This window comes from Anopheles stephensi, chromosome 3 (assembly GCF_013141755.1).
Source record: "Anopheles stephensi strain Indian chromosome 3, UCI_ANSTEP_V1.0, whole genome shotgun sequence".
Classification (NCBI taxonomy): domain Eukaryota; kingdom Metazoa; phylum Arthropoda; class Insecta; order Diptera; family Culicidae; genus Anopheles; species Anopheles stephensi.
The window spans coordinates 30,619,120-30,631,314 of record NC_050203.1 but is presented as its reverse complement, the minus strand read 5'-3'; the positions used below and the strand labels follow the sequence as shown (position 1 = coordinate 30,631,314).

The following is a 12,195-nucleotide window of genomic DNA, read 5'->3' as shown; positions in this document are numbered from 1 at the left end:
TGAAAACTATCCATATCCTAATATCGAACTCGATACAGTGATAGATCAAACCCCCTTGGAGGTATGGGCCCCGATAAGATCGAATACGTTCGTAGATCCTTACATCTTGTGCTAGGTAGTCGACGGTGCCCTAGTATTTCGGGCCACCGTTAGATCCAACACTGCCTTGAGAATACCTTAGTCAGCTTTAAAATGGCCTTGAGAATACCTTTAGTCAGCCATGCTGCCGAGATATGCCACATGATGAGGATTTGCTCAATGATGATACAATTGATATGCTTGATGAGATTCTGTCGTATTGTAGCAATTTAGAGGACTTTGCTAACCGAACATTGTGAATTACTTTGAGTTTGTCGAAGATTTCTCCATTGAAAAATCCAAGCTTATTAATGGAAGACCATGAGGTAATGTATTTTTCAGGTTCTCTGTGACTTGATTTTACCCATGGTGGATAATCGTTCGGGGAGGTGGTCTGAATGAGATTTCATGTCAGGTCCTACCGAGTAAAGACCGGCGATACTATATCGATATATCATCGGCCACCAGTAACAGTAAGTAATAAGTCTACAGCAGAAATAATTGTTAAATAAGCACCCTTAAACTATGTATTCCGTTTCATAACATTCAAAATCACGTACTTTGCATATGTACCTTTCGTCGCATAATTTCCCTTCGTTTTTTTTTCTCTTTTTCATTCTCATATTAATCTCAGAAGCTAGAAAGTAGTAATTGCCGATTTTTCACACATTTTAGTTCATACATTAAAAGTAAAAATTGATAAAATTCCAAATTATTAAGTTTCATCGATTTTTTTGTCACCTCTCGTGCCACTTCTTGAAGCTTTCGATCTACACTCCTAAACGGAGCGTCCATCTGACAGCTGAATCAAAATACAGCGGCAGACAGAGAGGCTCTCACCGCACGTAAACATTCCCAACCATTGCACTGGATAGAAAGAGAAGGAACGAGCGCGAACGCATCAAATTGGGACAAAAAAAAGGCTAGCAAATCCCCGTCTAGGTTGATCGCAAGGAACCGTCAACCTTAATATCTTTATTATCACCGTAATTAGCGCATTCGTGCGTGTTGCTGCTGCTGCTGTTTGTTCTGATAGTGGATTGCGCCAGAAACACCCTCCACGCAGCCACACACACGCTCACACAGACGCCACCTAGCTCTATTGTGCAATCTCAGGGTGCGCCAGATGATTTGCTGCGCGGTCAGGGTTATTCTGTGGTGAGTCTGTGGTGCAAGTCCATTCTCCCTCCGGCCCGGCAAAGGGATGGCAAAGAGTAGAAATTTTGTGTTCGTGCTCGTGTGGCTTTCGCTGCTGATCAGTGCCGGCATACACCTGTTCTCGAAGGGTTTCCTGCTGACCCGCGTGGCCCAGACGAATGTTAGCAGCTGCATCAATTACGACCAGTACCGGTGCGAAAGTGATGGCAAGAATGGGTCCACTCAGAAGGTTGTAGAAACTGTGCTTGTATCTTACGATTCGGGTTGTCTTATTAATCGTCGGCGTTTGTGTTCTTCCACAGAGTGAATGCAGCGGCGCGGAGAAAGTGTCCTCCATCCTGCGGGATGTCGATGTTGCTGCCGGCATCTGCTTTCCACCGAAGGCACGTGTTATCCTGCTCGTAATCGACGCACTGCGGTACGACTTTGGATTGTACAATCCGGAAAACACGCACCCGGCACCGTACGAAAACAATCTGCCAATTCTGGAGGAACTGTTGCGTAAGCATCCTGATCACAGCAGGCGCTTGAAGTTTGTGGCCGATCCACCGACCACAACGATGCAGCGATTGAAAGGCATCACGACCGGCAGTCTGCCCACGTTCATCGACATCGGATCGAACTTTGCGTCGCCCGAAATCAACGAGGACAATCTGATCGACCAGCTGGTACGGGCAAACCGGACCACGGTGTTCCTGGGTGATAGTACCTGGACCGAGCTGTTCCCGAACCGGTTCACCCGCGAGTATCCGCTGCCGAGCTTTAACATTTACGATCTCGATACGGTGGATAGTGCGATCGAAAAGCAGCTGCCCCGCGAGATGGGACGATCCGATTGGGATCTGATAGTGGCTCACTTTCTCGGTGTGGATCACTGTGGACATCGGTACGGTCCGTCGCACGATGAGATGCGCCGAAAGCTGCGGGAAATGAACGATGTCATCCGGAACATTACCGAGCGGATGGCGGATGGGACGACGCTGCTCGTGATCGGTGACCATGGGATGACCAAGACGGGTGATCATGGTGGTGAGACGGAAGATGAGGTCGAATCCTTGCTGTTCGCGTACTCCAAAGGAAGTCCACTGCTGACCCGAGCGTACGATGGACATGCCGATACGATGCAACAGATCGATCTAGTGCCAACGCTAGCTGCCCTGTTCGGTGTACCAGTACCGTACTCTAACCTTGGCCAGATCATGTTCCAGCTGTTGCCCGACGCACGGGTCGATTCGTTCCTTCGCTATCAGCTAGCGCTCGTGCACCTATGGCAAAACGCACGGCAGGTTCAAAACTACTTCCAACAGTACGGAGAACCTCGGCCAACCGATGCGACGCCGGATCCGGACCAAGAGCAGGAGCTGGACGACGAGGAAAACATGTTCCTGATGCTGACACAGCGCGTCAACAGCGTTTACACCGAGGCAGCCTTTCAAAGCTTCTCGGGCGATTTGCGCCACTATCTGAAGGGCATACTCGAGGGTTACCGGCGCGTTTGGGTCAAGTTTGATCCGCAGCTCATTTCGCACGGCCTGCTCATCACTTTTCTCGGCTGTTTTGCGATGGCAATTCTGATCGTGAATTCCACGCCCCATCAGCTGTCCACCATGTTTACGGAGGGGACCACCTCGTACGCCTTTTTGCTGGTGTTCTTTGCCGCCCAGACGGGGTACGCCTTTCACGAGCTGTTTGGGCTAAGCTCCGCCCAGCACGGTGTTATCCTGTTCGGGTCCGTTGCCAGTATCGGTCTGCTGGCACTGCTAGCGATGCGCCACTGGGTATCCATCACGGAAAATATGGCCGCCTGGAAGCGGTCCGCCAACGTACTAACGCGTGCCTCGTTCGTGTTTACCACGTGCGTATTTTTTGCCAACAGCTTCATCGTACAAGAGCAGAAGATTCTGTCCTACGTGCTGATGGGCTTCTTCCTGACGACGCTCTACAAACTGCACCGCTTGGGTGGACGGTTCGCGCTGCCCCGTTTACGACTGACTGCCCTACGGAAGTCAACGCTAGCGAAACTGGTCGCGCTGACGCTCTTTGCGCTTGTGCTGATACGCGTTTCCGATGGATACTTCCGGTGCCGCGAGGAGCAAGCCAACTGTACCGACCACCTGGTAAAAGCACCGACGGCAACCTCACCCACGGAAGGGCAGCGTAGAAGAGGAGCCACCGATTCGGACATTGACGTTGTGCCGTGTGTCGCCCTCGTGCTGTACATCGTCTGCGCCCGGCTGTACTTGAGAGCGTGTGGAAATCTAACCGGAACGAGCGTGAACGTCCTGCTGGCCCGGTACGGCCCAACCGTTGCGGTCGTTTGTACCTGCGCACACTTTACCGTGTCGAAGTCCAGTGTGCAGAGTGGAATTCCGCAGCTGCACGTCGACGCACTGGCGTGGGTCGTTTACGGACTGTTGCTGGTGCAGATCGGAGTAATCGTCGGAACGCCGCTGCTCCTGTACGTGCTTCCGAAGCGGACCGACGTGCTGAACGTTCTGTACGGTGAGCGGGGTAACGTGGCACCGGAAATCTACCGCCAGCTGAAGGAGACCTATCGAGGACGTTCGGCCGACGATGCGTCCTCCGATATACCGATCGTATGCGGACTGGGCACAGTATACTCGTCCGTGTTTATCTCCACCGGCACGCTGCTCACCGTGACGCTTGCCCTCCTGCTCGGATCGCACGGCACGATGGGATTAATAATCGTGAATAGTGTCGCCGTGGCGTACGGCATAATCGCCGCCATTTTGCAGTACGAGCAATCATCCACCAGTCTGACCGCGTGCATTCAACCCTCCTTCCCAACGCTGCTCACCTGGGTTATTCTGCAGCAGTACGGATTCTTTGCGACCGCACATCAACCCACCCTATCGCAGATCGATTGGAATGCGGCCTTCGTCGGGCGGACGTATCATTTCGACGGTAGCAACATCCTGTCCGCCGTTCTTGTGCTCCTGAACACATTTTCCGTCACGTTTCTGCTGTCGGTACTGTTCCCGCTGCTTGTGTTCGTTCCGTTTTGTGTGTACACCATGTGGCCCACGCTGGCTCAAAGGCCTGCCATCACACCAAAGACCACCGCATCGGTAGGCGCACCACCCGCTTCATCCCAGCCCCAAGGACGGGGAGCAGCGAAAGCGGCCGATTCCAGCAGCACGATGCGTAAAATTACTTCCGAAGGTGGAAGCGTCGAGTATCGTAGCGTGACCGTGAGCAAGGCGGAAGAATCGAGCGACGGAACGGTGGCCGATTTCGATATTACCAAGGGCGAGCTGAATCTGTACGAGAATGAGAAGCTGTTCCTTGGGACCGTGTTCAAAACGGCTTGCCAGTTGATACTGCTGCAATCGTTGAGGGTAAGGAGAAGAAGGGCTTCAGGAGCATCCTATCGGGGGACATTTAAATCTTCCCTTCTCTTTGTAGATATTTTGTGCCATGTTTGCCTGCACGCTGCACTGCCGCCATCTGATGGTGTGGAAGATTTTTGCACCCCGGTTCATCTACGAAGGTATCGCCAGCTACGTCATGTTTGTCGGGGTGACACTTGGCTTCCTGCTGCTGCTACGCGTCCATCGGTCAGTCGGTGTGCTGATAACGGCCATCAACAAGCGCCGATAGGTACGGCACATTCTTCGGGTTCGGCGCTCACCGGTCATTTAGCGATATATGTTCTCCAAACCCCACCACCACCACCACCATCAAAACCACCAACTCTAGTCTTGTGTTCAGTATCTCAACCTTCCGACGAACGAAACGGTATTGTGGAGCGTCCCTGAACGGGCGTTTTCAAAGTAGTAGACGAACGCGCGCTTTGAGGTGGTTGACTAACGTCTACTTTGTTAAATAAGTTTTTTGTTTTGTTTTTGTAGTGATTATTGTGACGACTAGTTTCGCGGGAGGCTTAATGAGTTTGAGATAGAATGTGAACAGTTTACGCCTTTTTCTCACGAGCTGCAGGATATTGCCTAAACAATTTTTCGTTAAATTATGCATTTGCACAAATAAAACTGACAAAAATTAAATACTTCGATGAAGAATTTGCATTATGAAGGTAAAAAATAGGTGGTCGTAACGTTCGTTTGTTCGCTCGTTGGTTCGTAATGCGTGATACCAAGCCTCACATGTAGAGGGCGCTAGCTGTGACGAAGGAAGCGTTTAGTTTTTAAATCGATTTATGCGCCAAAACGCTTCACGTGTTCGATTGCAAGTGGTGCAGCAGTTTAATGTTTTTTTCCTAATAACCTTATCTTTACATTGATAATGAGTTTTTGAAACAGGCTTCATTGTGGAAAAAACTTGTGTAAAATATTTAAATTTTAACAGCGGGAAAACCTTTACTACATACTTGCGGAAATATGTCGGTGTGAAGATTTTACTCACACCTGTACAATTGCATTTAATTTAAAAGATATTTCATTAAATAATATTCCTACTAAATTTTTTATCATTAATAAGGACCAGTGAAGAAAAATAATCATAACTCAGACAAATAGGGACATTTCTAAATCTGAGTACTAAGACATTTACTAAAGGATTTACTCATCTGAAATATCTTAAATTTACATCGTATAAGCAATTCTAATTTTCTAATATCTAATATAGCTAGGACAGGTACTTTGGGTTTTATCTTTAATCGAAACAACTGAAAATAATGAAGCACGATTGGATAGATCCACATTGAAATCTGAAATGGTTTCACGAGAACTTCTCACGAAATTTCTAACGGAGGACAGATTTCTGAGAACAGATTTATGGGATCTTCTTCTTCTTCTTCTTTCTTGGCTTTACGACCTCTTAATGATACCGCATAGTTGGATAGTCAATGCTTGCTGCGGGGGAACGGGACCGGATGGAAATTGCACCCCGGCGCTGCCGTGTGAAGACCGGCGCCCGCTGTCGTATCTACAACCGGGTCACATCAAATCATTCTGTGGCCAAACATTGTTGAATGTCTCAGCTAACTGTCGAAGGGATATCCTATTCCTACTTACTGTTTATTGGATGTTGGTTTCCAGAAAAATTTCGAAACATGCCATCCGAGTTGGTCTATAATTGTGAATGCATAGGCTAGACATTTCTAACTCCTAGCTGTTCTTGGTATGATTAATGGTAAATCTTGTATTGTCAATTCCGATTTTCGTAAAGTACGATTGCAAGACATAAAGCTAGCTAAAAGGGCATTCACCTCCTCCTTGATGGAGTCATTTAATAACGATTGTTCATATTGATGATTTTAAACCGTTTTCAATTCGAAATACATGGCGTTGGTAGTCATCTATCAATCAACTATATTAGCGTCAATGTCAGTGTCTTTGGTAGAGAAGAGTCCCCTTGAGAAGTCCACAGACCAGATATTGTTGCACATAGCATCATCACTCAGACATGCTTGGACTTATTTACCCGTAGCTGGATAGCCATTCCTTCCATTCTAGCCAGAAGGGGTTTGATGCCGGTTCTATCGTGTCTACCATACTACAATAAACAGAATATCTGTTCCCTTGAAGACGTAAAATCATTCCTGGTGTGCACGATTGAGATAATTGTTTTTAAAATTATAATCTGCAAGATCAGATGGACATACAATTTAATATATAAAATGGATTAGCGTACTCTCAGTACGTACATGGCAAACATGTATCTAGATAGTACTATACCAGGGGCGGTATGGTGGTAGAGGCAACAACGGCCCCGGTCTTCACACGACAGGACCGGGGTTCAAATCCTGACTTTCCTCAGAATTGACTATCCAACTACGTGTTATCATTAAGTCTAGTATGCCAGAAATGGCAGACATGACCTATGAAGTCGTTAGGCCAAGAAAAGAGAAAGAGAGAGAGAGAGAGAGAGAGAGAGAGAGATAGTAAGCAAGCAGGAAGTAATGGACTCTCAAGTATACATCCTGGCTTGCCATACCTAAAAGATAACTATGTGCGACGTTTATTGCTCCTAATTAAACAGTTGCACCTGCGACGGCCACAGTCAAGAATTTAAATCTGATCGGACGAGTTCTTGAGTCAGCCAGAAGTTAAAATTGGCAACGTCTTAATGCTCACCCTCTTCTTGATACACATTATACCACAATGTAATGCCCAATGCCTCCATATTTTGTACCGAACTTTGTTTGCATTGCCAAACGCTATACACCATTTGTCACTGCATTTTATGTAATATTACAAGGCTAGATGTGCAGAAGGGGTGGCGTTTTTTACCCATTCTGTACCGTAACGCGCACCAGGTGTTATCGAATGTGCAACAATGCCATTTTATCGAGGCACATGATAGCAATCACCACACCGCCGGTCGCTACGTATTGAACCAATTGTTTTGGCTTGCTAGAAAATAACAACCTCCAACCCAACTTTGTGTTCTAGCCAGCAAGTCATTAACAAGCTGTGCGTTGTGTGCACACGGATCGTCGATGATTGTCATCGCAAGACACGCATTCCTGCTCGGGTCCCGCCGCGTTTGTATGCAAAGTACGCCTGACTCATCTCGATCCGATTGGCTGGTTGGTGGCCATCGATATGCATCACGTGCTGCCATCAATTGTGTCAACTAGTTTGCACGTACCCCTGTCGCTGCTGCTGATGAGCCGGCTGCGTGCGTGTGGCGGTGTTGGTTTTCCCATCTCATCCGTTCAGCGATCGGTTCTTGGAGGGCTGGAGAGGTACCGTTGTAATGGAAGCTACGTGCAAAAACCGACCCAAGGTGCAGCAGTCGGCTGGATGCGTTTAATTGCATTGCTTGTCACACCGGTGAGGCCTGTGCGTGTGCGCGTAGTAGCCAGTAGATCACCCGGATCAAATGGCGTTAGGTTTCTTGTAGTCTTCAACACGGCTTGATCGAGCAATGGAGGTTGCAAATAGGGTCGGATTGGAAGGTGATTAGTTTTTGCGTTTTGCTTTCGCTTAGCTCCAACCACGTCAACCGGGTCACTCATCGATGATTAAGACGCGCAAAATGATCGTGATCGCGACCCACGACGCGCCGGCAGAAGTTGCGAGACGGTAATGGAGTGTTTAATTATGGTGCACCGGTGGTCGGCACATACTTCAACACCTGACCTAGCCTGACCTACCTCTTACAACCAGGCTTTTGACAGCCGGCTGTCAGAGAAAACCCACCGAAGGGCTTTCCCAAAGCATCTCCATTAGCGCTAAGTGGCGCTAGACAAGCGACAGCCTGCATTGCTCATGGGCCTGCTTCGGGATGAAAAGTAATACATCATGCTTGGGCATTGTTTACCCGACTACACGGATGGGGTGATTTATTTATTTTTTGCATCCATCGGTGTTGTTTTGAGTGGTTTTTATTTGCGGAGAAAGTGGAAGAGCGATTTAGATTTGAGATGAACTTGATCTAAGAATGAGCAGGTGGCAGTGATACAGTAGCTAATTCTATCAAATTCAAATCACTTACGACTTGGTAGCTTTTGGCGGGATAATTAACGTGATAATCGATAATCGATCGCACTTTGGTCTTGTCACTAAGCTGTTCAGCAACCTATAGAACATTGATTGCACTAGGACTAAGAAACTGAGTTGGAAGTTACATTCATCCTATCATTTCCAACTCTTGATGCTGATGCTCTTCCTAATTGTCTTCTATACCTAATGAAGATTTTACAGCATTTATGCTTATCTGAGGCATGGACAAAACATCGCATACGAGCATAGAACACGACAGCATGTCACGAATTGGGGGAATATAAGATTTGGGGTTCGAGAAAGCAAAGAGATCCGGCAGCAGGGATCCTAGGGATACAGCAAGAGCAGACAACTTGGAATCCCATTTCGAGATCTGGAATCGAAAAACAGAGATCCGAGATTCGAAAGCAAGAAGTTTGGGGCCTTCAATCAGGATTCCGAGATCCTAATGCAGTTATCTCAAAAAAGGGTTTTGGGATTCGGGGAAGCAGGGTTCGGGGTACAGATTCGAAAAGCTGGCTAGTATCGACTAGAACTCGTACTTGGAATCGACTTAAGGCTAGTCAAGCTATTATGTGACGGCCTAACCACACAGGTCCCTAAGCAAAGACGAATCGAAAAGCAAGTTTGTGGAATATTGAATCAGAGACACAGGATCTGAAATAAGGGAACAAGTTATCGCAAATCAACGATCCAACAACCAAAGACAGAGAGCCTGGGATCGTAATCAGAGATCCAAGAACCGAGAACAATGTTCTCTGGATATTGAATCTAGCTTTTTAGATTCTAGATTTTAATTTAAAATTTGGGATCCAAAAGCAGAGATCTGGGATCCAAGCCGGGGCAGACCTGCAAAAATGCAAAAATCATGGGAACTGATATTGTTTATTGTCGTTATAATTCAACGAGCCACGCTGGGCCCCCTTGAAGCCTAATTTCTAAAACACTTAACAGTTATGAGGACGGACGGATCGAATACAATTTAAAAGCGCAGCGCGTGGCATGTCCGGTTGGTGACGATTACCCACGAAAGGTACCCAAACGGGTTCGGCGAACCTCAACGTGAAGCAGCGTCCTTGGGCGAAGCGGCCTGGTATAAATTGAGCCCAGAGAATAGTGTTGGGGAGTCGATCCAGTAGTCCAAAAGTCCCGTAACAAATAGTCTCTGGGCGTTGCAGTTACGCTGGTTCAGCGACTCGATACCCAAAAGCGAACAGCGAGCGTCATAGTCACTTGGACCCTCCAGAAGCGCAATGCGAACCGCGTGAATTTGCGCTGGACGGATTCCAAACGGGCTAGGGGCCGAGTAGCAGATGGCCACCATACAATGGAGGCATACTCCAGCACCGATCAAACCAAGGAGCAGTAGAACGTCTTGATGGAGACCGAGTCCGTGAAGTCGCGATCAAGTTGCTTAAGCAAACCTATCAGCTGGTTGCCCTTGGTGACACGACGTGTTTGAGCTGTTCGTGGGAGCTCAGCTTCTCATCGAGGAGCACTCCTAAATCCTTATATGGGATCTTATATCAACGATAAGTAACCAAAGATCTAGGGATGCTAAATCAGAGATCCAGGGATCTGAAATCCGGGTTTGACCAGTTCAATCCCGAAAGCAGACATTTTGATCCACGGGCAGGATCTGAGCCCCCATCGGAGATCCGGGATCATGGAATGTTTGGAGATCCAAGTTCTCGGATTTCAAAGTGAGGATTCAGATTAGGGAACTCGTCCAAGCACCCCGTTGTCCCAAAAAAAAGTGCAGCAACAGAGATAGCATGCAGACTATCCATCTGTAGAACGATGCGATCTGCTAATTTCCACGCCGGACATGAAGACCTCTTACACTGATTCTAGTGTCAAGTGTCTATTCGATGTATGTCGATTGCTAAACTCAGACGAAAGTATGGCTGCTCACAGTTCTCCATAGTTCACACAGTTCTGATAAATGTTACGTATTTACATTAAAATTGAGAATGCCCATCGTGAAGAACACTTGCCAAGGAACCAAGAATGAATTCAATAGAATCATACGCGTTTCTTGGTACACGGCGAGCCTCACTTTTTCCCACTACGCAATTATTCAACATCTGTTAAGAGAACAGTACAAAAATAGCTGACGCAGCCGTTACAGCTTCACAGCATACATGAATTATTCCACAATTCACTTTCTACATCTAGGACCATGGATGGTCTGGTTTCCCTATCTAGGCCATCGCTACTTCATTTAAAATTATTGATTCTATACTGACCCGATTGCGTGCCCGAAATCAATCGATCCGATTCATCCGACAGTCGGTAATGGTGGGTGTGTGACTTTTCAATGTCACCGGGAGCAGCAACATGCCGTGTTCACGGAAATGCCAGAAAAACCGGAAACGCGAACCGTACACGCCAGCACTGTCAAAATACGACGCGTAAATAAACACGATCGCACGATGGTTACGTTCGATCGTAACAATGTAGAGTGAGAGCAGCGAGGGCAATAAATTCTAGCCCCAATTCCGCTGACAGAGGGTTGCCTTGTTATGCCACGTGGCCATGCTGTGCCCAAGAAATCAGGACCCACTGTCCCGGCGGTCAGATGGAAATCCCTTTGATAAATGGTTTCGTTTGAGTTGGTGCGGTCCATGTGACACACCCGTAGCCAACTCTAAGGCTTTTTTTTGTTTTTGCTTCAGTTGCGAAATTTTCCCACCCATCTTTGCGTGGGGCAAAAAACCGGCAACAAATTGATTGATTATCAGCAGTCAAACTTCACCGGAGAAGATGATGGTGGTGGCGGTGGTGGTGGTTCGTGTCATGGAGACCCGGGTCCCTGCTCTGCATAAGTTTGTTCTATCGAGCTCTGTTTATTGACTGTTGCGCGTACTGTGCTCGGCTGTGAGGGACAGGGCGAAGGAAAAAAAAAAAAGGGAAAGCAGTGCCATCGGAGCGGCATCGGAATGTGGACCAACATCTGGGCGCTGTTATGAACACTTCCTCGTGCGAATGCTCTTAGAAAACGGTGCGTTCTGTCGGGGTTTCGCGAGATGCGTACGCACCGCGCCCCATAGTGCAATGTGGCATTCAGATGTGGCCACCGACCCTCGTTCCTCGGTTCAGGAATGCTTTCACCAGACGTGGCTAAAAAATAGGCAAAGCAATCGAAAGCGAACACTCCTCACCAGCGACGATTGCAAATCTCTCGTCCGTCGGGAGAAGCTGTTGTTGGGGCAGATAAGCACATGTGTCGGTGGGGCCCGTGGTATGCCTGGTGTTGCTTGCTGGTGCTGCGCCAAATGCGCGCTTCGAGTGGAAGAGTTATTAATGATCTGTGAGCATATCGGCAGAGACGGGATATAATCGCCGTAGTACACTTCGGAGTGTCTTCTGCAAAGTCAATTCAATTTAAAAGGTGTTAAAATTAATTTGCTCGCGTAGTGGGTTAATGTGGAGGTTTGCTTGCAGTTAAAAAAAGCATACGAAATTACTTGATCTTCAGACGCGATATAGAAAATTGTTTGTTGATTTTTAATCACGTCTGACCTAT

General features: G+C 47.6%; 1 protein-coding gene across 1 annotated transcript; it reads left to right on the top strand.

Annotated features, from left to right (window-relative positions):
- Positions 1 to 951: 951 nt before the first annotated feature.
- On the top strand, positions 952 to 5,267 carry LOC118509481 (GPI ethanolamine phosphate transferase 3). Its single transcript, XM_036050133.1, has 3 exons — positions 952 to 1,465; positions 1,539 to 4,595; positions 4,663 to 5,267. Exons 1-3 carry the CDS (start codon positions 1,283 to 1,285, stop codon positions 4,855 to 4,857), a joined length of 3,435 nt encoding a protein of 1,144 aa, XP_035906026.1. The 5' UTR covers positions 952 to 1,282; the 3' UTR covers positions 4,858 to 5,267.
- Positions 5,268 to 12,195: the final 6,928 nt, after the last annotated feature.